This window comes from Staurois parvus, unplaced genomic scaffold, assembly GCF_062004578.1.
Source record: "Staurois parvus isolate SC_StPar_1 unplaced genomic scaffold, SC_StPar_1.0 ptg001769l, whole genome shotgun sequence".
Taxonomy (NCBI): Eukaryota; Metazoa; Chordata; class Amphibia; order Anura; family Ranidae; genus Staurois; species Staurois parvus.
In genome coordinates this window covers 516,967-544,400 of record NW_028319565.1, presented here as the reverse complement: position 1 = coordinate 544,400, position 27,434 = coordinate 516,967, and the positions used below count along the sequence as shown (strand labels likewise).

General features: G+C 45.4%; 1 protein-coding gene across 1 annotated transcript; it reads left to right on the top strand.

Moving 5' to 3' along the window:
- The first annotated feature begins 4,578 nt into the window (after positions 1–4,578).
- Positions 4,579–27,227, top strand: LOC149434343 (NACHT, LRR and PYD domains-containing protein 3-like). Its single transcript, XM_089663807.1, has 5 exons — positions 4,579–4,684; positions 5,284–6,994; positions 21,599–21,763; positions 26,934–27,098; positions 27,194–27,227. Exons 1-5 carry the CDS (start codon positions 4,579–4,581, stop codon positions 27,225–27,227), a joined length of 2,181 nt encoding a protein of 726 aa, XP_089519933.1.
- Positions 27,228–27,434: the final 207 nt, after the last annotated feature.

Sequence of the window (27,434 nt, the reverse complement as noted above, 5' to 3'; positions counted from 1 at the left end):
AACCCTGGTGCAAAACATTATGAATTGCTACCAGTTCAAAGAATAATTAATTGACATGGATTTCTGCAGTTAGGGAATCATAAAGGGTCATCATGTTGTGAAGCAGGGGTGGTGGCGTGCCAATCTTTTGTAATGTTGCACGGAAGAATCCCCAGTCAGGGTTATTTTCTGCATCATCAGGAAAGTAGGCAAAGGGGGACGTTTCCATTTAATTGCATTATCAATTATTATAATAGTCGTGATAATGCTAAAATCATACGATAACAGTGCCACACTATTCAAATATTGACATAATATTGAATAAATACTACAAACAATATGCCCAAATCTAATGAACTAATACAGTCCTTCGCTAATTCAGTCCTTCCAACTATAGAAAAAACTTTTTCCATCAAAAATTTTCTTTTTTCATATACAGTTATGTTCAAAATAATAGCAGTCAGACATCACTAACCAGATCAATCACTGTTTTTGGTAGAAATGATATTTCTACATGGCAAATAATTTACTAGCAGGTGTAGTAGAGTAATAGAATCCAACAGACCCAACAGACATGACATGCATGCTGCTGATTCTGTGTCATTGAATCACTCATTGAAAGGGGCGTGTTCAAAATAATAGCAGTGTGGAGTTCTATTAGTGAGGTCATTCATGCTTTGAAAAACAGGTGGCAATTATTGCCCTTATTTAAGGAAGGAAGGGAGCAAATGTTGTACATGCTGGTTACAGTGCATTTCTCTCTGAAATTCTGAGGAAAATGGGTCGTTCCAGACATTGTTCAGAAGAACAGCGTACCTTGATTAAAAAGTTGATTGGAGAGGGGAAAACATATAAAGAAGTGCAGAAAATGATCTGCTGCTCAGCTAAAATGATGGCAAATGCTTTAAAATGGCAACCAAGACCTGAAAGACGTGGAAGACAGCGAAAAACTACCATTGGAATGGATAGAAGAATAGCCAAAATGGGGCGGACTCAGCCAACAATCAGCCCCAGGAAGATGAAAGAAGGTGTGACGTTCCCTGTGAGGACTGTTACAATTAGAAGACCCCTATGTGAAGCCAAGCTATCTGCAAGAAGTCCCCGCAAAGTCCCACTGTTGAAACAAAGACGTGCTGAAGAGGTTACAATTTGCCAAAGAGCACATTGACTGGCCTAAAGAGACATTTTGTGGACTGATGAAAGTAAGGTTGTTCTTTTTGGGTCTAGTGGCCGGAGACAGTTTGTCAGACGACCCCCAAACACTGAATTCAAGCCACAGTACACTGTGAAGACAGTGAAGCATGGTGGTGCAAGCATCATGATATGGGGATGTTTCTCATACTACGGTGTTGGGCCTATTTATCGCATACCAGGGAACATGGATCAGTTTGAATACATCAGAATACATGAAGAGGTCATGCTCTTTATGCTGAAGAGGAAATGCCCTTGAAATGGGTGTTCCAACAAGACAACGACCCCAAACACACCAGTAAACGTGCAACATCTTGGTTCCAGACCAACAAGATTGACGTTCTGGAGTGGCCCGCCTAAGCCCCGGATCTTAAGCCAATAGAAAACTTGTGGGGTGACATCAAAAATGCAGTTTCTGAGGCAAAACCAAGAAATAGAGAAGAACTGTGGAATGTAGTCCAATCATCCTGGGCTGGAATACCTGTTCACAGGGGCCAGAAGTTGGTTGACTCCATGCAACACAGATGTACAGCAGTTCTCAGAAACAGTGCTTACACAACTAAATATTCACTAAGTGATAGAATAGAACATAGAATGTGTAGTGTTCCCAATGCATTTGTGTGTATGGAAATAAAAGCTATTAGAAGGATTTTGAGCTTTATTCACTTTTTTCAACACACTGCTATTATTTTGAACATAACTGTATAGTGCACCTCCACCACCAGTGACACCAGTTGTGCTCTGACCTGGAATTTTTGACCTCACAACTATGTTTGGTCAAAGAAGGCTTGCGTCCTCTAGGTGGACGTATAGTGATGGTATGACCTCTACCAAGATTCTCCTTCATTGTTGATTCAGCTCCTTCTTCTGACTCCTTCTCCTCCACTCAGCATACATGTAGGAAGTACATAGGCAGACCAATAATGCTTTATCGTTTAAAAACTTCCATTTCATTAAAATATAAATAAGCAACTCGCATGATTCAGGTGCTCCATAGCACCCAATATTACACGCATAAATGTAGCTGACACCTGGCTATAACCAGTTCTCCCCTTCGTGATCTCTCTCAGGTCAGGTGACCGCGAGCACCATGACATCACCAAAACTCCTCCCCTACGCATCACACCACAGGGTCACGTGACGCAGCTGGTTCACATTTTATATCTTAGTCATGATAGTGCTATTTTTTGCTTCTATCAATGGGATAAATCCAATGGGGTTGATTTACTAAAGGCAAAATACAATGTGCACTTTCCCTTGTTTTCCTTAGTAAATGTAGTATGGTAAAGCTTCTGTAGCACTACCCCTTAGGAGTTGCAAAGATTTTGGGTCCCTTCGTAGTCCTGCACAGCCAGGCAACATGCATCTTCACACAAGCTTGCATCCAGAGTCAGAAATCAGTCCTTGAGCTTTGTGTTGTTTTTTTTTTTTTTAGTGATTTGAACTGGAATAGGGTTAGGGGTGTACAGAATGCCCAAGGGAACTGATGAACTGGGAACAACTTCCTGGAACATTTTACAAGCTTTTACACATAGCACAGTCTGTAATGAAGAGCTAGCCAGCATCTCCTAATATACCACCACAGACCCTAGATGAGCTCCTCTTCCTTCATCCAGCAATCTGGAGGTATTCCTGAACAGGGGATCCGGTGCCTGTCCATTTAGGAGATGAACAGTCGCAAATAGGTGGTGAATCTGGTTTCCCACCAGAGTGCTCCTTCCCCTTCCCCACCCAGAGGGCATAGGTGTACTCGCTCAGATCCTCTCCTGTACCACTGGTGGGTTGGTGGCTGCTACCGGGCCTATCAGCTGGGCCACTCCTTCCCTGCCATACAGGTGGTCCTCAATCTGGGGGTCTGTTAGAGCCTGGGATCGAATCTGGGCCTTCTGCGGTGAGAGGCAATGTTTCTTCTCACTGAGCCACCTGGAATGCTGGACAGCTCCCTTAACAACTCTTTGGATGATCCTGCCTTGGCCCTGTTTTGTCTTGAACTCCTTGCTGCTCCTATGAACTTCCTATAAAAGCCATGTCCACGCACTTCCTCCTTGCCAGATTATTGTGCCTTCCCAGCCAATATCCCCCTTACTGCTCCTGCTGCCGTCTACATCTTTGTTACGGACCTTTGGCTTGCTACTGACTACCATTCTGCCTCATCCTATCTACTACCATTTGTGACCGACCCTTGGCTTGTGACTGACTCCGCTTCTGTTTGATCCCTAATCTGTTTTATCCGCTTTTGGTTTCCAGCTTGCTCATTCCCTGGTGGGGTGATCCTGAGATCTGCGACCTGGTATTAGCACGCAGCCAAATCCATCTCCACCATTAGGAGCTCTGGGGAAAACTGGTTAATACTTAGACCTCGCACCTCAGGTGAGCCTGCGTCATTCCCAGGGGGATCCGCTGGTGTACCAACCTTGCTGGTTTCAGGTAAGCCTTACACCGCTGTAGCAACTGCTCTCTGAACCTGATCCAGACCGTGACAGGGCCAGTGGGACTCTGTGCTTTCTTCCTTTCCAGCGCAAGGCCTGCAGGTAGACTCCATCCTTTTGGGCCTCCTCACAGCCTCCCACCTTCAGCCTCACATCTTCCACCCGAACTCTCCCTCCTCCAATTGAGCAGGGTCCAACACTTTTAAGGGTGCCCTGTCCCCTTACCAACCTCTTGTTGGGGATTGGCTAGGAACTGCAACCCCTCAGATCCACTCACTGCCTCTAGAGCCTTGCTCCAGAGCCATAGAGCAGGGGGAAATAAAAGAGGGGCAGGCCTGCAGAGCCTCTCAGCTCCTGTCCACAATTTAACGTTTTGGCTATTACACCCAGGCTGCTACTCAGCTTTCCTGACTGACAACTGGGATTCTAGCTTCCCCTAGCTAAACTAGGAGGATGCTACACTTAAATATCTAATGAATACCTAATCATGTGCAAGGAAAATAAAATAGCATTTTTGTTTGCACATGACTGGATGATAGAAATCATCATAGCTTTTCCACATTTAATAATGTTTGGGAAAAAGTATTTCTATTCAGTCTATTTGCCTTTATTAAATCCAGCCCGATGTGTTCTGTATGGGTTAGGTGTGGTATGTAGGTGTCCTATTTGCTATCATATTGGCATAATTCTTCAAATCAAATTAATGGCATTGGATGAAAGCTAGAACATTGGATGGGATCCTTTTGATCCTCAACAATCAAGGTAATTTGAGCCTGGAATGCAGACTTTGGCTTTCATCCCGTAGTTTGGCAGGCTGCTGGCAGTGAAGCTGAAAGGGAATCGTGACCTCCACCTACATGCCACAGCGCCTCTAAGTGTAGACTGTTCAGCAGTTTAATGATTAAAACAGCAAGTTTAACAACTCACATATTGGAAACGACAAACGGGCTCAGAAGGGTTAAGTGTGCACAGCGCCTCTATGCCAGACACTGGAACCACAGTGAGAGAGAATGCAGGACAGACAGCAGAAAGCGCTGGAAAGATGGAGGAGCGCCTGATAGTAAAGCCTGGCAGGTCACTGGAAAGTATGGTTTTAATTATTAAACTGCTAAACAGTCTACACTTAGAGGCACTGTGTTTCTCTCCTTGTATTTTAGACTGTCCACACTCCTGTCAGTTTTTGGATCTCATACCCAACTAAAAGACTATGTGGACTGCCTATTCCATGCGCCTGTTATTCCTTTGAATCCGTAGTCACCTGTACATGCGCAGTTTGATGTGTATTGCTAGAGAGGTTTTTTTTTTTCCTGGGAGAGTACATGTGATCAGCACAGCCCCAATCAGCCCTGTCCAGACAGAGGGTCAGGGGTTTCACATCCTCCTAGAGCAGAAAGAAAACTCCTCCTACAAGCTTTAACCAGTGCTCTGCTGAAGTCAAAAGACTGCTCTAACTGCTGATGAGAAAAAGGTATTTAGCAGTTTATATTTACTAAAATAATTGCATTTCCATGTTCTGTGTACTGTGGGAGAGTGGATATAGTAAATGCGGGGTCTGGGGAGAGCGGATATAGTGAATGCGGGGTCCAGGGAAAGCGGAGTCCTGGGTTTAGTAACACTTTAAAATTAATTTTATATTTTAACTTCTGATTTTATCTGATTAAAAGAAAATTTCACCACCTTCTAGATATTCAGAAAAAGCACAAACAACATCTGTTGGAGAAGACTGAGACTCTAGTGGAGCATAGACCCCCAGGAACTACCCTGGAACCACAAAGATTCCTCATCAATGAGCGTTATGTGAAGCTGATTGTAGTCTCCACTGATCAGTTCCGGCAGCGTCCCCAGAATGAGATAATACAGACCGGGGTAAAACATGAGGAATGCTTGAAAGATACACAAACTAGACTGAAACATATTTCCCCCAATAGGCTGTTCCGATGGAACCACCAGTCCCAATGTGTACCACATGCAGTAATGGTGAGCGGAGTGCCAGGAATAGGGAAGACCACACTGATGCAGAAGTTTGTCTATGACTGGGTGACCGGAAAACACTACCAGAGATTTGCCTTTGTCTTCTTCTTCAGATTCCGGGACCTTAATAGACTGGAAGAGGTCAGCTTGGAGGAGATGATTCTTCAACAATATCCATATCTGGAGGGTCAGATTGGAGATATTTTACAAGAGCCAGAGAGACTTCTGTTTATATTTGATGGCTTGGACGAAAGTATTCATCAAGTGGATTTCAGATCAAGTAAACTGTCCAATCCAAAACGGAGAACACATTTTGGTGAGATTGTGGTCAGTTTGGTGAGGCTGAGTCTTCTTAAGGGTTGCTCTGTACTGATGACCAGCCGCCCAACCAGACTGGGATCAGTTAATACCGATGTTTTCCAGAGAATAGCGGAGATCATGGGATTTCTCCATGAAGACAGACAGACCTTCTTCAATAATTTCTTTGGAAATGAGGAATGGTCAGAGAAGGCTTTTCATTATATGCAGGAGAATGACACGCTGTACACTTTCTGTTATATCCCAGCATACTGCTGGATCATCTGTACAGTGTTATCAATGTGCTTCAGATCCCAACCAACAATCACTGATCAGCTGATGACATCATTACCCAAAACAGTGACACAACTCTTTGTGACTTTTGTCTCCAACATTCTGGCCAATCACAGCCAGAATACAGATGGTGCTCACACTGACCGGGAACTGCTGACATCTATGGGGTGGATGGCAGAACATGGTGTCATGAATCACATGATTGTATTTGATGAGCGTCATCTGGAGTCATTCAGTGTGAGAAATGATAAACATCTCTTTTCATCTTTCCTGATGGAATCTGGTCAGCCCCCTGATGTGGATTACACCTTCTTACATCTCACTCTTCAGGAGTTTTTTGCTGCTTTAGTCTATTTTATTGACTATAATGCTGACAGATTACAGGAAACGCTTGATAAGGCTGAATCTTACAAAGATGGCCGTGCCGAAATATTTCTCCGTTTCCTCTGCGGTTTCTCAGACTCTTCTACTAGATCCATGTTAAAGTCTCATGTGGGAGAATTGTCTACTCAGGCTGCCAGACACGTCATCACCTGGATCCAGAAGAAACTACTAGAACAAAGACCTGACACATCCATAAGAGGCAACAGAGATCTTCTTATTGTATTCTACTATCTCCATGAGAGCAGGAATAAGGCTCTGGTGTCACAATGTATTGGATCAAACAACATTGACTTTTACAATGTCCCCCTCAGCCCTCTGGACTGCTCTGTGCTGTCTTTTATCTTTCAGTCCTGCAGAGGAGAGATAGAAGTAAATCTACGTTCATGTAATATTCAGAGTGAAGGATTGAGAAAACTTGTACCGGCTCTACACAACATCAAGAGTCTGGGGTAAATATTAACTATGAATAATAAAATGTTCTGAAATTTCTCCAGAGAAATTATTATTATATTGGATTTTTTTTATAATTTACATATTTTATTATTAATTTTTCAGATTAACAGTTTATCTATTTTAAATGGTTGGTTTGTATAAACAAAACATAAGCTCACATTTACCTAACACCATATCAAAACAATAACATTAATATTTTATATCTTTTCCCCTCACCCAAAGCCCCCCTACCAATAAACCACATACCTCCCCCCCCCTTCAACCCTACCTTATCTCTGCTCTGCTTTTTCTACTCTTTCTGGAGATCCTAATCCAGAAATAAAGCCATATTAATTCCTATATTAATCAACCATGATCTCTAGAATTGAGTTTGATTTTTTTAAATTCCTCCCATTTTTTCCATTTTATATGGAAACTCCATCTTATCTTCATTCATATGGGAAAGATCCTCCAATCTATATATCTGATCCACCCTATCTACCCAATCTTTTTTATTTTTGGTGCCTCCTGTTCCTTCCAAAATTTGGGTATCAATCCCTTCACTGCATTCAAATAATATAATAAACCAGTTTTTTTAATATATTTTTTAACTGAAAGCTTGGCACCATGAAGAAGGCAAATCTCTGGGTCTTTTGAGATATTAAGCTCCGTAATTTTCTGAATCAAACATACTATTTTAACCCAATACTCTTGGATTTTAGGACACTCCCACCATATGTGATACATTGTATCTCTACCCCCACATCTACGCCAACATAAGGGTGAATTGTCTCCACTTAATCTTTGTGCTACACTCGGTGTAATGTACCATCTTGCCAAACATTTATAATTCATTTCCACCTCCTTCATATTTACATTCTCATGAATTAGACTATACATTTTATTTTGCTTTTCCACATCTATTGTTACTCCTAAGTCCTTTTCCCATTTCTCTATAAATGATGGCCTTATATCCGTATCTATTTCAGTGAGAAACATATATATTTTAGAAATCCCATGTTTCCCATCACCCCCTGTATCTAACAAGTGCTCAAAAGGGTTCCAATCCTCTCTTGTTCTCAATTGCCTTGGCAACTTCCCTATAAAGTGTTTCTATTGAAAATAACGCTACACATCCATTCTCATAAATATTTCCCTCTTATTTTTCAATTCTTTAAGTGAACCCATTTCCTCTCCCACCATTATGTCTCTTAATTGTACATCTTCCTTCTTTATCCACTTCCCAGTGATACTTTCTTTACCTGGAGAAAAAAAACTGTGGATCCTAAAGGCATTAACAGTGAATTAAATTCCCATCCCATCTGTTTGTGTAAAACATCCCAAACTCTTAAAACATTAAGTGTGAACCAGGGGCGGACTGACCATTTGGAAACTCGGGCACTGCCCGAGGGCCCGGGGTCAGTAGGGGGCCCCATGAGATGCCCCTGGTACCTTTTTCATAGGCTTTTTTGAATTTGGCAAGGACACAGGGGCCCCATGATTCCCTATTGCCCGGGGGCCCCATGAGTTGTCAGTCCGCCCCTGGAGTGAACAAACTTGTGCTATCTGCTAATCCTCTATATTGTGGAGGTATCCATACAATTCTACTTAAATTAGTACAACTTATTGTATTTTCAATTTTTACCCTGCTTTTCCCATGTGCATTATGTGTCCAATCAAAAATTCTTGCCAATATTACTGAATTATAATATCTTTCCAAGTCTGGTACTCCTAGTTCGCCTTTTATCTTTATTTCTACTTAAAATTTCATTGCTCCAAATAAATTTTTATTAACATTTTTTTAATTGTTCTGAAGTATGCTTCTGGTAATTTAATTGTTATCATTTGGAATTTATATAGAATTTTTGGAACAATCACCATTTTTATCAAGTTTACACAACCGATCCATGATATATTTCCCCCACCTAATTTCCTTAGTTCATCTTTGGTCTCTAGATATTTTAATTCTTTTTCTCTCCAAACAAAGGGAAATTACTCCTGTAACCTATTTTTCTCTATTTGGAAGATTTATATTTAAGATCTCTGTTTTAATTGGGTTAATTTTTAAATTTGACATCTCCCCATATTCTTTCAATGATTTTATTAAATTTGGCAATGTTATCCTTGGCTTTCCCACATAAAACAGCATATCATCTGCATAAGCTGCCACCTTATGTTCTGTGTCTCCTATCCATATTCCCTTTATATCTATATTATTCCTTATTGTAGCCAATAGAGATTCCAATGACAAAACATATAGAAGTGGAGACAGAGGGCATCCCTGTCTTGTTCCATTTAGCATCCCAAAATACTCTGATAATTCCCCATTAACCATGATTGCTGCAGAGGCTATATAATTTCCTTATCCATTCTCTCATTCTATGTCCTATCCCCAATACTTTCAAAGTATCCATCATATATCCCCAATCTACTCTATCAAATGCCTTTTCAGCAGCAATCGAGAGTACCACCACAGGGGTTTTCTCTTTCCTACTTTTTTTGTATGAGAAACAGAGATCTCAATCCAATGTCTCTACCTTCTCTCCCTGGGACAAAGCCTACTTGATCTATGTCGCGACCCCTGAGTGCACCCAACTGTGGTAGAGGGGTCCCGCTGAGGGTATGTGCACGGTGTGAGCCTGATATGAAGAGGCTGACAGGTCCAGGTCCCGAGCGGGATGGATGGATGACAGCCAGGAGTGAGCGTGGTCCGACTAGCCAGGTCGGTAACGGTGGAGGCAGGTAGGTACCCCGCAGTAGACAGAGAGAAACCGAGTCACGAGGCAAGGTTCAGCAACAGGAGGTCCAATAGTAATAGTAACGACAGGCAGAGGAATAGTCAGAGACGAGCCGGGGGTCAGAGCAGGAGAAGGTCAACACAATTCAGGACAAGCAGGATCGGCAACAGGGATGCACTTCAGAAACACAGGTACAGGAACTAGACCTTGCGGCAACCTGATCACCGCCTGGCCAGTTTAAATAGTGCTCCCTGCACCGTCATTGGTGCCAGGCGCGCGAGTGCGCATTCGCGGCCACAACTGCCGCCGCGGATGCCCAGGTCCTAGTGCCTGCACATTGGTGTGCCTAGGCAGTCTGCGCATGCGCAGATCTGTGCGCCGCGGCGAGACCCGCAGTCCCTGACAGCTGCAGTACTTTTTAGTGCTAGTTGTATTTCTTCCTGCGTTATTGCTAATTCAAGGGATTTAAATTGTTCCTCGCTTATTTTCGGTAATCCCGCTTTTTTCTAAGTAAGACTGTCTTTTTTCTATTTTTCCTACTCCATCTTTATTTATAGAACTATGGGGAATAATATTATAGAAATTATTGTAGTATTCTTTAAACACTTTAGCTATATCTTTAGTTGAGTACAATAATTCTCCTTTGGGATCTGTTAAGGACCGACTGGCGGTAGCCTCTAGCGACCCACAGTCCGGAATACCTCAGGGCGTGGAATCTAAGCCCCAGTCTGCTGTTTCACCAGAGCCCCTGATGGTGGGGATGGACTTGAAGCAGCCTGAGACCAGGTCGCGACCCCCGAGTTCAACCAGCTGTGGTAGAGGTGGATTTGCCAGTGGTAGGTACAAGTGAGAGCCAGATGTGAAGAGGTAGCGTATAACGTAGTCAGACAGGCCAGGTCGGTAACAGTAAAGGCAGACGGTACAGATCAGCAGGCAAAAGGATAAACGGGTCACAGGCCAGGTTCAGCAACAGGAGGTCAGGTAAACAGGAGAAAGCAGAAGAATGGTCAGACAAGCCAGGGATCAGGGAAGGAGAGAATCACGATAATCCGGGTCAGGCAGGTTCGGCAACAAAGGTAATCTCAGGTACTAGGAACAGGAACACAGGAAGAAGACCATACGGCAATGTGAGCATTGCAAGAGCTGGTTTAAATAGCCAGCCCGGCACTGACAGGCGCACCTGGGTCCTAGTGCCTGCCAGCACTGTCATTGGTCACAGGCGCGCCTGGGTCCTAGTGCCCGCCTGCCTCTATGTCTTGTCAGAATCCTACGCATGTGCAGATTCATGCGTCGTGGCGATCTTCTCGTTCCCTGATAGGATCTCTTATTTTCTCTCATTAAATACTTTCCTGGCCTGTCTCCCCATCTATATCTCTCACTTATCATTTTATTAAACACTCTCTTATCTTCTTCCAGAAAATTATTTAATTCTTCTTTTATTTATTACCCTCTGCATAATCTCTTTTGTTACTCTATATTTATGTGTCTGCTCAAGCTCACAGAGTTCCCCAAGAAGTACATTCATTTTTTTCTCTTCTTTCCCTCTTCTTCTTTGCTCAAATTGGTATCAGGATTCCTCTAATATAGGCCTTATGAGCTTCCCATACCGTTGCTACAGACACTACCCCAGACTCATTTTCCACAAAAAATTGCTCTATTTCTTTTTTAATTTTTTGATCCGTCTCTTGATCCTGGAGGAGTGTCTCATTTAACCTCCATACTTTTTCCCCTTTCAGCTCACCATAATATTTCCCCATAATAATTGCATTGTGACAGCATGGTCCGATATTGACATCACTTCTATTTTTGCTTTGACCAAAGACTCAATAAGTCCATGTTTCAGCAATATATAATCCAATCTTGAATACATCTCATGTGCAAGGGAGTAAAATGTATAATCTCTGTCCTTCACATGCTTAATTCTCCATATATCCACAAGTTGGCATTGGAATATCATTTTTTTCAAGGATCTCAAAGACCTACTTTCCTCTCTCTGCACAGGAAACGTCATGTCTATCTGAGGGTCCATACAGAGATTGAAATCTCCTGCCACAATTAGACCTCCCTTTTTTGAAATCCATTAATTTTTTCAGAGTGTTTTTTAGGAATTTTGCTCCAGTTTCTTATTCGGGCAATAAATATTTGCTAATGTACAATCTATTTCTTGTAGTTTTCCCTTCAGAAACAGAAATCTCCCTACGGGATCTACCAATCTGTCTTCTAACGTAAACCTTATATTTTTTTGCAAAACCTATTGCCACTCCCTTAGCTCTTCTAATTGGGGAATCTGCATAGAACCACAATGGATAATATCTAGAATTTAATTTCACATTTGTTTCTCGCACCAAATGTGTCTCCTGTAAAAAAAAAAACACTGAAGACAATCTATGCTGAATCTCTTTAAATATCCTAAATCTCTTCCCAGGGATATTTAATCCATTAACATTATAAGTCACGAAGTGTATCTCTTCCATTCTTCCCTTATGCTCCTATCCTTTCCTCCAGGCTCCAGACTTCACCTGCCGTTTCCTAGTGCAGACAGATGCCTCTGCATATGGATTGGGTGCAGTCATGAGCCAGGTGGATGGTGCAGGAGAGGAACATCCCATCCTCTACCTGAGCCGGAAGCTGCTTCCCAGGGAGGTAGCTTATGCCACGACATCAAATGTGAGGATTTTTGGTCATAGTCTGAGGTCTCCACCTACAACTCCCTCCCCATATGAGGAAATTGGTTTACTGCTCCAGGGAGACACCCTGTGGAGTTGCTAGCTAAGCTACGCTGAATTGAGGTGTGTGTTTGTCTGTGCTCACCTATGGGCATCGTCTGCTATCCTCTTGGTTTTATTTCCTTCTGTTCCATCACTTCCTGGCCTGCCTCCTAGTTTGCTTGTCTATTCAAGACATGCTCAGTCTAGCCCACTTTGCCTGAGAAACTTCCTAGTTGTTGGAGCTCCTGTGTGTTATTACTGTCTGAATACTACTTTGACTATTCGTGTATTGACCCCAGCTTTGTTCTCTGCCTGTCCTGACCTCAGCTTGCCTGTCAGATTCCGTTTGTCTCCTCCCTTTGTACTCTGCTCCCGCAAGCGGTCTCCTCAACCTCAGCTGCCGCGACCTGGTCCTAGCTTGCTGCAAGTCCATCCCCACTGTCAGGGGCTCTGGTGAACAAGCAGGCTGGGGCTTAGACTCCACATTCTGGGGAACACCAAGTTAAGGATCAATAAGAACTCACTACCACAGGTGCTGTAAGTTTGCTTTAGCCATCAGCTCCTCAGAGACCCCGCAGCCTCTCCTGGAACAACTCCAGTGTTTGGCACAGAGAGTCGATGTCCAGCAGGCCTATGAGAAACGTATTATGCAGTGTCTGCAGGAACTTTCCTCTCGGCAGGATCAGCTGCAGGTTGTATCCCCTTCCTTATCCTCTGTTTTGGCTTCTGCTCCAACCCCCGCTGTTCCTCCAGTGGAACACAGTCCTTCGAAACTCCAGTTGCCTCCTCCGCCTCGCTTCTCTGGTGATCCCAAAGATTGTCAGGGCTTCATCAATCAGTGCTCAATTCAGTTTGAGCTGGCAGGCCACCATTTTTCTACTGACCGTTCCAAGGTGGCATACATGATTTCCCTCTTTTCTGGTGAAGCACTGGCTTGGGCCTCGCCACTGTGGGAGCATCAAGATCCAACTATTTGCAGCCTCCCAGCCTTTCTGCAAGCTTTCTGTAAAACCTTTGATGTGCCCGGCAGGACTTCGTCTGCCGCAGGAGCTCTTCTTCGGCTTCATCAAGGTAGCATGACTGTTGGACAATATGCAGTTCAGTTTCGCACCTTAGCTTCGGAACTGGCATGGAATAATGAGGCTCTCTCTGCAATCCTATGTCAGGGTCTAGCAGACTGTATTAAGGACAAACTAGCTGGAAGAACCATACCCACCACCCTGGATGACTTGATTGCTGTTAGCATCCAAATCAATATTTGCTTCCAAGAGCAAGCTCTGGAAAGGGCTTGTCCACGTCACCCCCCAGTGGGTTCTTTTGCTCCTGTTTTCCAGAAAGCCCCTGATCAATTTACCTCTGCAACTATACCAGCATCTGAAGAGCCTATGCAGTTAGGCCGAACACACCTCACTCCACAAGAGCGATTGCGTCACCTAAGAATTGGTCTATGCCTTTACTGTGGGGCTGAAGGTCATCTAATTAAGTCATGTTCTGTCCACCCAGGAAACTTGGGTCTAGGTCACTCTGAGGGAGGTGATCTAGAACAGAACCTGAATTCCACCACCTTACCTTGATTTATCATACCTGTCTCCATTCATTGGGCCCTGAACTTGTACCAGGTTTCTGCTTATGTGGGCTCTGGGGCAGCCGGGAACTTCATTGAGCAATCTTTGGCCACTGAACTGGGCATTCCTCTTGTCCCCTTGATGACACCCCAATCAGTATCTACAATTGATGGCTCTACCTTGGCCTTAGGACCTCTACGCTTCTTCCACCTCTATAACTATGCATGTTGGCACTCTTCATCATGAGGAAATCTCCCTCCTGATCCTCCCTAACTCTTCTAGCTCCATCATTTTTGGACTTCCATGGTTGCAGAAACACTCACCCAATCTTGAATGGAACTCTGGCCAAGTATTGTCTTGGGGGTCAAAATACAATCGGACTTGTCTCCCTAAGGTGCTCCCACCTCACACTGTACCCGTGGCTGAGGCCACCACCTCTCCGATGCTCCCTCAACATTGCCAGACCTTACAAGATGTTTCTTGTAGTAAAGCTGCTTCCCTTCCTACTCCTATTGCCCCCTTCCAGTGCTGTCCACCTCTAGTTCCTTACCCTCTTTGCTTCCCAAACCATCGATCCCTTTACATACTGTGCAGCTCAGAGCTCCTATGTTACTACCTTCTGGATGGGTGAAGGTCCCAACATCTGTGACCTCTGTACCATATGAGTTCCCAGATTCCGTGTGCCCTGCCTGCTAAGACCCCAAAACTCCCTTCAGCTGCTTTGGACCCAAACATGGTTTCCACATTAGTAGCTACTGTACCCTCTGTCCCCTACACCCTACAGTGCCTTCTGTCCCCTGTCCTGCCCCCCTACACTCTACTGTGTTTTCTGTCCCCTGTACAGCCCCCATACACCCTACAGTGCCCTCTGTCCCTTGTATTACCCCAGGTTCCTGATCTGCACAGCCTGTCTTGCCCACTGTACAAATCAAAGCCTTCACGACTACTCCTGTGTCCTCCCTGGCAGCCTCCTCACCAGACCCTTCCTCCTGGTTATTGGTGTCTGCTCCAGCCCAGTTTCCTGTCGTATGTTCTCCTATTCTTACTCCTTCTGAGGCAAATGTTTCCAAGAACTTACATCTGTCAGCTCCCAAGTACAAAGTAGCTGCAGATTGTCATCACTGGGTGAGTCCCAAATGTTTCCTTGGTGACAAGGTTTGGCTCTCTACCAAGAATATCCATCTATGAGTACCCTCTATGAAATTTGCTCCTCGCTTTATTGGTCCATTTACCATCCTCCGCCAGGTCAATACTGTTGCTTTCAAACTTCGCCTCCCTTCCCATCTGAGAATCCCTAATGTTTTCCATGTTTCTCTTCTGAGACTGTGCATCAACAACAGGTTTTCCCGTCCTCATCGTCATCCTTCCCCAATAGCGAGTACTTCGGATCATAGAGCTTAAAATCTGAGATCTCTAAATCACATTTATACATATACTAATGTAGTACTGTCCTAGATAGCTAAAGTCCTGATTGATAGAGAGGAGGGCCGAGTAGCAGCCTAGGAGCAATAATCAGTAAGTCAAATAGTGGTCAGGAGCGGAGAGGCTCTACAGGCCAGCCCCTCTGGAATTTCCCCCTGCTCTAGAGCTTTGGAGGAAGGCCTAGAGGCAATGGGTGGTTCTGAGGAGTGGCTGGCTTGTACTCGTGAGGGATCCAAGCCAATCCTTTTTCCAAGTATACCACATCCACAGCCACTCCCTGGTCTAAGGTTTTGCTCACTTCCTCCAAATCAGATTTGTCTCACAACTTCTGTCTTTCATGAATCCATGCTGTCTGTTGCTTAAAATGTTTTTTTTTTCCCGCAAGAACTCATCGATGTTTTTTTTTTTGGATGCAGGATGTTCAAACACATTCTGGCAGTGTCCTGCAGAACACTGGCATTCGCACTCTGTAGAGCAGCCCCATGGATCTTGTATGCTGAACAGCAAAACCTTGCTAAGGAACAGTGTAGTGAAGAACTACATTTCCCAGAGGAGCTTGCGTGTGGGCGAGGGAGTACATATATGAAAGCCCGCAAGATGAAACAGAAAGTGAGAGGGGAGAGATCTGGAGAGAGGAGTGCATTGACTGTGGGAGGACCGGACCAGGCCGGAGAAAGAGAGGAGACAAGGAGAATCTCCTGCTCATTGACATTGCTGCATCATGGAGAAAGCTAATCTGCTAGCAGGTGACCACACGGAATGCTGCAGGCAGGACCGGAGATTGTGTCGAGGTCTTATCGAAGGAGAGAGAAAAACCACCAAAATTCACCAGAAGCTGTCACATCATTATCAAGGACAGGGAACACTGACACCTGCTCCACCTTTGCTATGTTCCTGCACGCAGTTTCAGACATTGCACATAGTTATTAAACGTTGTGGCCTAGTTCCTTTAACCACTATCATCTAATTACACTTAGCACAGCCTTACCATCAGAACTGATAGCAGGACAGTTGATCCACAGGCCAAACCACCGCTGTGTCACCATCATCATCAATTCACTCTGCTAAGGAGGCTTTTTCCCTATTGCTCCAAAAGTCTTGTAGCCCAAAGAAGAGTTGCCCTGTGCCAACAATCGCGTTTACCAGATTGGCCCCTTGTTGCTTTAGACTTGGAAGTGACTAGTGCCCTAAAAGAACATTACATTTTTTAAATTTCTGCTTGCAGGGGGAGTGTTATTCTTCCCTCTCTTTATTGCACTGTTCCTCAGAAAGTTATAGTCCCCACTTCTCTTCACTGTGCATCAACTGGGCCCCATCACATGAGTAGAAGACTCTTCATTGTCTTTAAAGAATATTGGTTGTTGTGGGGTAAAGCGCTCTTTTCCTTATTTCAGGCTATCTCCTTGCCATCAGGTCCTGAGGGCCCAAAGTGAGCTACTCTACCTGTTTGATAGTCCTAGCTGCTCACTGGTGACTGTAAGACCACCTCAGGTTGAAGGTATTGGGTTAGTTTCTGAAAACTAGTGGGTTAGTTTTCCTTAAGTTCAAATCAACACAAATAACAATTGATTTTACACATTCTAATTCTGTTTATGCTGTGTAACCAAGCCATGTTGAAGTTTGCTATAAACCTCTTACTAGTTTACTTCAATCGGTGTGAGAATTCACTTTCTGGTGGTAATTTATTTCAATTAAGAGTGTACTGTGATGTCAGCGGTGGTTGAGCTTTCAGAGTGGGGTCCACATCCACAGAGAACCAGAAAACAATTCAGCAACTCCTAAGGGGGTAGTGCTACATGTGGGGGCTTGTCTGGGATTTCCCTGTCCAGAGAATCTGTGAACCCCAGGAAGAAAGGATGGAACCCATGAAGATCACTGCCTGGTGCCAGGAGCAGAATTCCAGAATAGTGTGTGGTGCTGAGCCTCCCTGGAGATGACTGGACTGAAGGGTCGAGCAGATGCTGACAGCCTGCATCCCTGATCAGGGAGTGAGAATCCTCGACATCAGACGTATTGCAGATGTTCCAAATGTTTTGATACTGACAGAATGGAAAAAGGAATTCATCCTCTACTAGAATGAGAGAATGTACACCTGTCTGATACAGTAATGTTCCAGGTGTTTCGACCAGTCCACCCTTATGGCAGCTCAGAGAGTTCAAGGAAAGGAACCTGTAACCAGAGCCATCCACCTCAGCAGACATAGTGGGAGGCATATCTGCTATCTCACTGGTGGTATCAGCAGCGGTTGTGTATATCGTGTGTGTGCACAGTGTGTGTGTATCATGTATGTGTGTATTGTGCACCCTCTTCTGGGTGCCTGCACTGGAGAGAAGAAGTGAGTGCCTTCTCATCCTGCATGGATCCTGACTTGGAAGAGGAGACCTGCCTTGTAGTGGAGGTGTGCTGTGCAGTGTACTGGGATGTCCAGGATGGCATAGCTGTGGATCTGTGGATGGAGAATTGGATCCCTCTATGACAGGTGATGGGGTTGGGTTGGGTGGGGTCCCTGCCCCCACCCCCCATTATACCCCTGTCATTATTTGTATGTTGCATTTGCACGAACCTACTCAGTTCTGCTCACCGGATGATGGCCTGGAACAAGCTGCTCCACTTCCAAAGATAATGGCCTCCTCCACCTCCTATATCCCCCCAACTCTGTCCAAGGTGCTGCCTGTGTCACCGGCAAGAACTGCTCTGAATGGTGAGAGTAGCGTTCTGCTCTTGGGTCTCTGCAGCCCGTGCAATGTCACCCAGGCACTGGCCAGGGACTAATTTTTGCGCTCCTGCCACTGGCAATTAGAGCCTCATATGAGCTTCCTATCACCTAACTCAACCGTCCACTATTCAGTGTTAGGGGATCCCCCATTACTGGTTTTCATGGAGCTGGTCTTTCCCCCCCATCCTCCAGGTTTGCTGCCTGACATCCCCCAACCCTCAGTCTTCTATCCCGTCCATGCTGGGACTTCTAGTTGGCCACCCTACTGTGGGAATCCACAGGCAGGCTCCCTCCTGTCACCTCCCCCCTCCCTGTCCCCTCGTAGATGTCTTCCTGCACTCCGTGCCCGACAGGGACAAAGGCCGCGTTCCCTGTGTGGTTCCGGAGACTTGGGGGGCGGGGCCCGTTGCCCTGGTAACCCGACGCAAAGTTTTGGGTTACCCGGGCAACGGCCCCGGCTCTGTACTTAAGACAGAGCAGGGCACCAGTCCCGTGTGTTCTCCTGCCTGCCGTGTGCTCAGTGACAGCCTCCTCTGTTTCCGTCCCCCTGCCCTCCTCTCTTCTCAATGGCTCACCTGCCTGCCAGTCTGCTGCTGGATTCCTCCCCTGTGTGGGGCTAACTCTCTGCTGCCTGGATCTCCTCACTGTGGATGAACCTTCTGCTGCCCCTCCCCATCCCTATGAGCCTGCTGCTGGATCTCGCCCCTGGAGGACTTAACCCTTTGTTCCCTGTGAGCCTGCTTCTGGATCTCTCCCCTGGAGGACTTAACCCTTTGTTCCCTGTGAGCTTGCTGCCTGGATCTCTCCCCTGGAGGACTTAACCCTTTGTTCCCCGTGAGCCTGCTGCTGGATCTCTCCCCTGGAGGACTTAAACCTTTGTTCCTGGGGAGCCTGCTACTGAATCTATCCCCTGTGCAGACTTAACCCTTTGTTCCCCGTGAGCCCACTGCCTGGATCTCTCCCCTGGAAGACTTAACCCTTTGTTCCCCGTGAGCCTGCTGCTGGATTTCTTCCTTGTGCGGACTTAACCCTTTGTTCCCCGTGAGAACGCTGCCTGTGTGGATTGACCCTGTGTGGACTGTAACCCTCCGTGTCTGGCTCTCCGCATCTAGTAAGTGGACTAACCCCGTGCTGCCCGAAAGATTTAACCCAATTCTCCCCAGGAACCCGAATTCTCACGAAACCTCCACTCCCTTGTCCTACTGAACCCTGTAGATTATCAGCCCCCTGTTGTCCCATATTGCCTTCCAGAGAACTTTACTGGACTAACAGAACTATTGTCTGTACCCCAAAAACCTCCCCAATAAACGCCCGCACATCGTGTTCTGTGCAATCTGTCTCTGCATGCTCTCTCTGCGCTCCTGGTACTTGACACTACACATCTACTATTCAGTGTCAGGGATCCTCTATTACAGGGGTGGCGAACACGCGGCTCTCGAGCCGCGTGCGGCTCCCGGCCAAAATGAATGCGGCTCTTTGCCTCTTATCATATTTTGTATACTGTGGCTCTTTGCCAAGTTTCATGTTTCTCTTATTTTTACCTGTTCCTCTATCCAGCGGCGCGCTGTCTTCCGGCTTCTGTAATGTGGGCACTGGGCATGACAGCTGGGTGCCAAGTGCGCATGCGCAAGAAGCGGTGCTTTTTGTGAATGGTAAGGCGGTACCTGGGACACATGACAGATCCCAGAAGAAGCCGGACCAATCACAAAGCGCAAGTGCTTCTCGCTCATGCGCACTGGGCACCCGGCTGTCATGCCGAGCGCCATTACAGAAGCCGGGAAGACAGCGCGGCTGGATCGAGGAACAGGTAAGATCAAACAAAAACTCTGCAGAAGAGCGGGTACCTGTCAAATTCAGGTACCCGCTCCCCACCTCCCCAAAGGTCAGCAGTCATCTGTACTGTCCGCAGTCTCTGGTCATCCCTGTGCTGTCCGCAGTCTCTGGTCATCTCCTGTACTGTGTCTGCAGTCCATTAGTTCAGAATTTTTTTTTGTATACTTGTGTGTTAGAGTGAGAGAGAGAAGGGAGAGAGAGAGACAGGTGCCACAGCAACCTCCAGGGTAGTTGATGTGTTAACTCTGGCTAAGTTGCATTTGATGTGTGTTGAGGGTGGACACTTACCTTGAAATGAACACATTGTTGTTTTGTAAGGGGAAGAAAGTGTTATGGTGAATAATATGGTTTTAATTATGTGTTTTTGTGTGAGTGTTTGTCTGTTTTGGCAGGTCACTGCGTGGTGTGGCTCTCTGACTTTCAGTTTAAAATTTTGGCTCTTTGTGTCTAACTTGTTCGCCACCCCTGCTCTATTATAACACATCTATTAATCAGTGTCAGGGATTCCCCTTTACTACACATCTACTACTCAGTGTCAGGGGATCCCCCCATTACTACACATCTACTATTCAGTGTCAGGGGATCCCCCATTACTACACATCTACTATTCAGTGTCAGGAGATCCCCCATTACTACACATCTACTATTCAGTGTCAGGGGATCCCCCATTACTACACATCTACTATTCAGTGTCAGGAGATCCCCCATTACTACACATCTACTATTCAGTGTCAGGGGATCCCCCATTACTACACATCTACTAATCAGTGTCAGGGGATCCCCCCATTACTACACATCTACTATTCAGTGTCAGGGGATCCCCCCATTACTACACATCTACTATTCAGTGTCAGGAGATCCCCCCATTACTACACATCTACTATTCAGTGTCAGGGGATCCCCCATTACTACACATCTACTATTCAGTGTCAGGAGATCCCCCAATTACTATATATCTACTATTCAGTGTCAGGGGATCCCCCCATTACTACACATCTACTATTCAGTGTCAGGGGATCCCCCCATTACTACACATCTACTATTCAGTGTCAGGAGATCCCCCATTACTACACATCTACTATTCAGTGTCAGGGAATCCCCTCATTACTACATATCTACTATTCAGTGTCAAAGGGATCTCCATTACTACACATCTACTATTCAGTGTTGGGGGTCTCCCTATTACTACACATCTACTATTCAGTGTCAGGGGATCCCCCATTACTTCCTATGAGTACAGAGCTCTTACAGAAACAGATAGATTATCAGATATAATCCTCCCGTCCAATCACTAGCAATGCTGATTCCGACCTCACACTGTCTGCTGATCCCATTCATGCTCCATACACAAGGAGATGATAGCACAATACGAGTCATGTCAGTGGTATTCTGTGCTCATCCTGTGTATGGAGATATCACCGTCTCTACACATGGAGGACAATATTGGGGGGTCTACTCCATTATAACATTTGTCTTATAAAATTCTATTTCCTGGAGATTTATAAAGTGATCGAATATAAATGATTCCAATAAAGAGAAATGAGTTCCATCCATGTAGAGAATAGTTCCATTCATTCCTGGGGGGGGGGGGGGGGGGGGATTCATTTCCTTCTGGTAACATTCTTCTCTTCTTCTACAGATTGTATGATACTCACCTGACAGACAGTTCCTGCCCCCACCTGGCATCTGGAATAAGAAATAACCCGACACTGAGGACACTGGACCTGTCCTGGAACAATCTGGAGGGTCCTCATTTCAGGGATCTGATGGCGGCTCTGACAACAAGCCGGATAGAGGAATTACAGTGAGTATAACAGGACTGACTGAGACAATCATATTCTGGGACAGATTAACATTCAATTGTCTAAATCTTCGGATCTTCTCTAACTCTGTTATCAGCAATAAATTAGACTTTTTCTACATCTGGCCATAAGTGGATCAAATATGGACAGGTTTAGTAAGGACCAGCCGAGATCTGACCCATCTATGGGCAGGCTGGTTGTACTGACGTTGATCCGTCAATCACATTCAGTACAACCATCCTCTGGGACTTTTTGCATTCGATCACTGCTGGAGGTCTATAGCAGCTAACAGTGATCAGTGTTCTGCTGGCAGGGAAGGCTTCCTGTTGGCAGACCACAGTTGTGCGGCAGGAGTGATTCCCCCATCCATTCTGACTGTGTTGATGGGGGGGATTGAGCAATTGTCTTTCTTTCCACCCGTAGTGGAAGGAAAGAATATTGTATAGTCTGTAGCTTACTTAAAGCTCCCCACACACAGTACAGTCTGATCTTACAATCTTCTTTACCTCCATTGCCTAATTGGATACAAACTGACTGGATACATTGGGTAGGTCCTCATATGATATAAAGTTGTACAAACCGCATAATATCAGATGGTAACATGGTGACCCTATAGACTATAAAATGTAACCATTAAAGTGTTACTAAACCCACAACAGTACAATCAGTCTGTAGATGCAGTAAAGCATGCTTGTGATACTCACTGTGGAACCTAAGGGGTTAATCCTCTGCATTGTGTAAAAAGACCGATTGATCCTTTCTGCGCTATTCCTCCCCTTTATCAAGCGACTACCTGTTATCTTCTGATAAAACAGACTGAACCGTAGGCATTTTGCACATGCTCAGTTTAGTGTGTACTGCAAGAGAGGTTTTTTTTTTTTCCCTTGGGAGGATGCATGTGATCAGCACAGGGCCAATCAGCGCTGTCCAGACAGAGATCAAGGGTTCTGCATCCTCCTAGACCAGAAAGAAAACTCCTCCTACAAGCTTTAACCAGTGCTCTGCTGGACACTGATAGAAGTCAAAAGATAGACTCCACCTCCGCAACATTGCCAAAATCCGCATGTACCTAACCCCAGAAACCACTAAACAGCTCATCCACTCCCTCATCATATCACAACTCGACTACTGCAACTCCCTCCTCATTGGCCTGCCTCGCCACAGGCTATCCCCGCTTCAGTCGATCCTGAATACGGCAGCCAGACTCATTCACCTTACCAACCACTCCGTTTCCGCCACCCCTCTCTGCCAATCCCTCCACTGGCTTCCGATAGCACAACAGATCAAATTCAAAATCCTAACACTGACGTACAAAGCCATCCACCATACTGCCCCAAATTACATCACCAACCTAATATCCAAGTACCGCCCAACACGCACACTCCGCTCCTCACAAGACCTCCTTCTCTCTAGTTCCCTGGTCTCCTCCTCCCATGCCCGCCTCCAGGATTTCTCCGGGTGTCACCCATCCTCTGGAACTCCCTACCCCAATCCATCAGACTATCACCTACTTTCCTCTCCTTTAGGCGCTCCCTGAAAACCCACCTCTTCAGGGAAACCTACCCCACCCCCTGCTAATTGCCGACCTCCTCCACTCTTCCTACCACTCCATCCCCCACAGCTATTTCCTCCTGTACCACTATCCCCTCCCTCCTAGATTGTAAGCTCCGAGGAGCAGGGCCCTCTAACCCCTCGTGTATCGCATTGTATTGTTACTGTACTGTCGGATGTTCTGTCTCCCTTTGTAATGTACAGCGCTGAGCGAACTATTGGCGCTTTATAAATATTGTATAATAATATACTGCTGATGAGAAAAGGTATTTAGCAGTTTATAGTAACTAAAATAATTGCATTTCCATGTTGATTGTACTGTGGGAGACCAGATATAGTGAATGCAGGCTCCGGGGAGAGCGGATATAGTGAATGCGGGGTCCGGGGAGAGCGGATATAGTGAATGCAGGGTCCGGGGAGAGCGGATATAGTGAATGCAGGGTCCGGGGAGAGCGGATATAGTGAATGCAGGGTCCGGGGAGAGTGGATATAGTGAATGCAGGGTCCAGGGAGAGCGGATATAGTGAATGCAGGGTCCAGGGAGAGCGGATATAGTGAATGCAGGGTCCGGGGTTTAGTAACACTACATTTAGTTTGGTATCTGTATAAATAGATGACATTAAAGATGCTCATACATCGGAGAATCTGATCTTAATGCAATGAGTGATCAGAGCATCAAACAAATTCTTTTCATCTGGCGTGCTATTCAGTTCCGGAAGATCTCCCCATTACTGAACATTTGTTACCTAGCGCCATGACTTCCTATGAGTACAGAGCTCTGATCAGCAGAGATAAATAGAATATCAGATACAATCCTCCCGTCCAATCACTAGCAATGCTGATTCCGGCCTCACACTGTCTGCTGATCCCATTCATGCTCCATACACAAGGAGATGATAGCACAATACGAGTCATGTCAGTGGTATTCTGTGCTCATCCTGTGTATGGAGATATCACCGTCTCTACACATGGAGGACAATATTGGGGGGTCTACTCCATTATAACATTTGTCTTATAAAATTCTATTTCCTGGAGATTTATAAAGTGATCCAATATAAATGATTCCAATAAAGAGAAATGAGTTCCATCCATGTAGAGAATAGTTCCATTCATTCCTGGGGGGGGGGGGATTAATTTCCTTCTGGTAACATTCTTCTCTTCTACAGATTGTCCTATACTCACCTGACAGACAGTTCCTGCCCCCACCTGGCATCTGGAATAAGAAATAACCCGACACTGAGGACACTGAACCTGTCTGGGAACAAACTGGGGGGTCCTCATTTCAGGGATCTGATGGCGGCTCTGACAACAAGCCGGATAGAGGGATTACAGTGAGTATAACAGGACTGACTGAGACAATCATATTCTGGGACAGATTAACATTCAATTGTCTAAATCTTCGGATCTTCTCTAACTCTGTTATCAGCAATAAATTAGACTTTTTCTACATCTGGCCATAAGTGGATCAAATATGGACAGGTTTAGTAAGGACCAGCAGAGATCTGACCCATCTATGGGCAGGCTGGTTGTACTGAAGTTGATCCGTCAATCACATTCAGTACATCCATCCTCTGGGACTTTTTGCATTCGATCACTGCCGGAGGTCTATAGCAGCTAACAGTGATCAGTGTTCTGCTGGCAGGGAAGGCTTCCTGTTGGCAGAACACAGTTGTGCGGCAGGAGTGATTCCCCCATCCATTCTGACTGTGTTGATGGGGGGATTGTGCAATTGTCTGTCTTTCCACCCGTAGTGGAAGGAAAGAATATTGTATAGTCTGTAGCTTACTTAAAGCTCCCCACACACAGTACAGTCTGATCTTACAATCTTCTTTACCTCCATTGCCTAATTGGATACAAACTGACTGGATACATTGGGTAGGTCCTCATATGATATAAAGTTGTACAAACAGCATAATATCAGATGGTAACATGGTGACCCTATAGACTATAAAATGTAAACATTAAAGTGTTACTAAACCCACAACAGTACAATCAGTCTGTAGATGCAGTAAAGCATGCTTGTGATACTCACTGTGGAACCTAAGGGGTTAATCCTCTGCATTGTGTAAAAAGGCCGATTGATCCTTTCTGCTCAGTTCCTCCCCTTTTTGAAGCAACCACCTTTTATCTTCTGATAAGACAGACTGAACTGTAGGCATTTTGCACATGCTCATTTTAGTGTGTATTGCTAGAGAGGTTTTTTTTTTTCTCCTTGGGAGGGTGCATTTGATCAACACAGCACCAATGAGCGCTGTCCAGACAGAGATCAAGGGTTCTGCATCCTCCTAGAGCAGAAAGAAAACTTCTCCTACAAGCTTTAACCAGTCCTCTGCTGGACACTGATAGAAATCAAAAGACTGCTTTATACTGCTGCTGAGAAAAGGTATTTAAAAATTTATATTTACCAAAATAATTGCTTTTCCATGTTGTGTGTACTGTGGGAGACCAGATATAGTGAATGCAAGGTCCAGGGAGAACAGATATGGAGAATGCAGGGTCCGGGGAGAGAGGATATAGTGAATGCAGGGTCTGGGGAGATCAGATATTGTGAATGCAGTGTCCAGGGGGCGCAGATATAGTGAATGCAGGGTCAGGGAGAGTGGATACAGTGAATGCAGGGTCCGGGGAGTCCGGATATAGTGAATGCAGGGTCCAGAGAGAGCAGATATAGTGAATGTAAGGTCCGGGGAGAGCGGATGTAGTGAATGCGGGGTCCAGGGAGAGCAGATATAGTGAATGCAGGGTCCGGGGAAAGCGGATATAGTGAATTCAGGGCCCGGGGAGAGCAGATATAGTGAATGCAGGGTCTGGTGAGAGCGGATATAGTGAATACAGGGTCTGGGGAGATCAGATATGGTGAATGCAGAGTCCGTGGAAAGCGCATATAGTGAATGCGGGGTCCAGGGAGAGCGGATATAGTGAATGCAGGGTTCGGGGAGAGTGGATATAGTGAATGCGGTGCCCGGGGAGAGCAGATATAGTGAATGCAAGGTACGGGGAGAGCAGATATAGTGAATGCAGGGTCCGTGGAGACCAGATTTGGTAAATGCAGGGTCCAGGGAGAGTGGATATAGTGAATGCAGGGTCTGGGGAGATCAGATATAGTGAATGCAGGGTCTGGGGAGATCAGATATAGTGAATGCAGGGTCTGGGGAGAGCGGATATAGTGAATGCGGGGGTCCAGGGAGAGCGGATATAGTGAATGCCGGGTTCGGGGTTTAGTAACACACTACATTTATTTTGGTATCTGTATAAATAGATGACATTAAAGATGCTCATACATGGGAGAATCTGATCTTAATGCAATGAGTGATCAGAGCATGAAACAAATTCTCTTCATCTGGCGTGCTATTCATTTCCGGAAGATCTCCCCATTACTGAACATTTGTTACCTAGCGCCATGACGTCCTATGAGTACAGAGCTCTGATCAGCAGAGATAAATAGAATATCAGATACAATCCTCCCGTCCAATCACTAGCAATGCTGATTCCGGCCTCACACTGTCTGCTGATCCCATTCATGAGTTCCATCCATGTAGAGAATAGTTCCATTCATTCCTGGGGGGGGGGGGGGGGGGGAGATTCATTTCCTTCTGGTAACATTCTTCTCTTCTTCTACAGATTGTATAATACTCACCTGACAGACAGTTCCTGCCCCCACCTGGCATCTGGAATAAGAAATAACCCGACACTGAGGACACTGATCCTGTCTGGGAACAAACTGGGGGGTCCTCATTTCAGGGATCTGATGGCGGCTCTGACAACAAGCCGGATAGAGGAATTACGGTGAGTATAACAGGACTGACTGAGACAATCATATTCTGGGACAGATTAACATTCAATTGTCTAAATCTTCGGATCTTCTCTAACTCTGTTATCAGCAATAAATTAGACTTTTTCTACAGCTGGCCATAAGTGGATCAAATATGGACAGGTTTAGTAAGGACCAGCCGAGATCTGACCCATCTGTGGGCAGGCTGGTTGTACTGAAGTTGATCCGTCAATCACATTCAGTACAACCGTCCTCTGGGACTTTTTGCATTCGATCACTGCTGGAGGTCTATAGCAGCTAACAGTGATCAGTGTTCTGCTGGCAGGGAAGGCTTCCTGTTGGCAGAACAC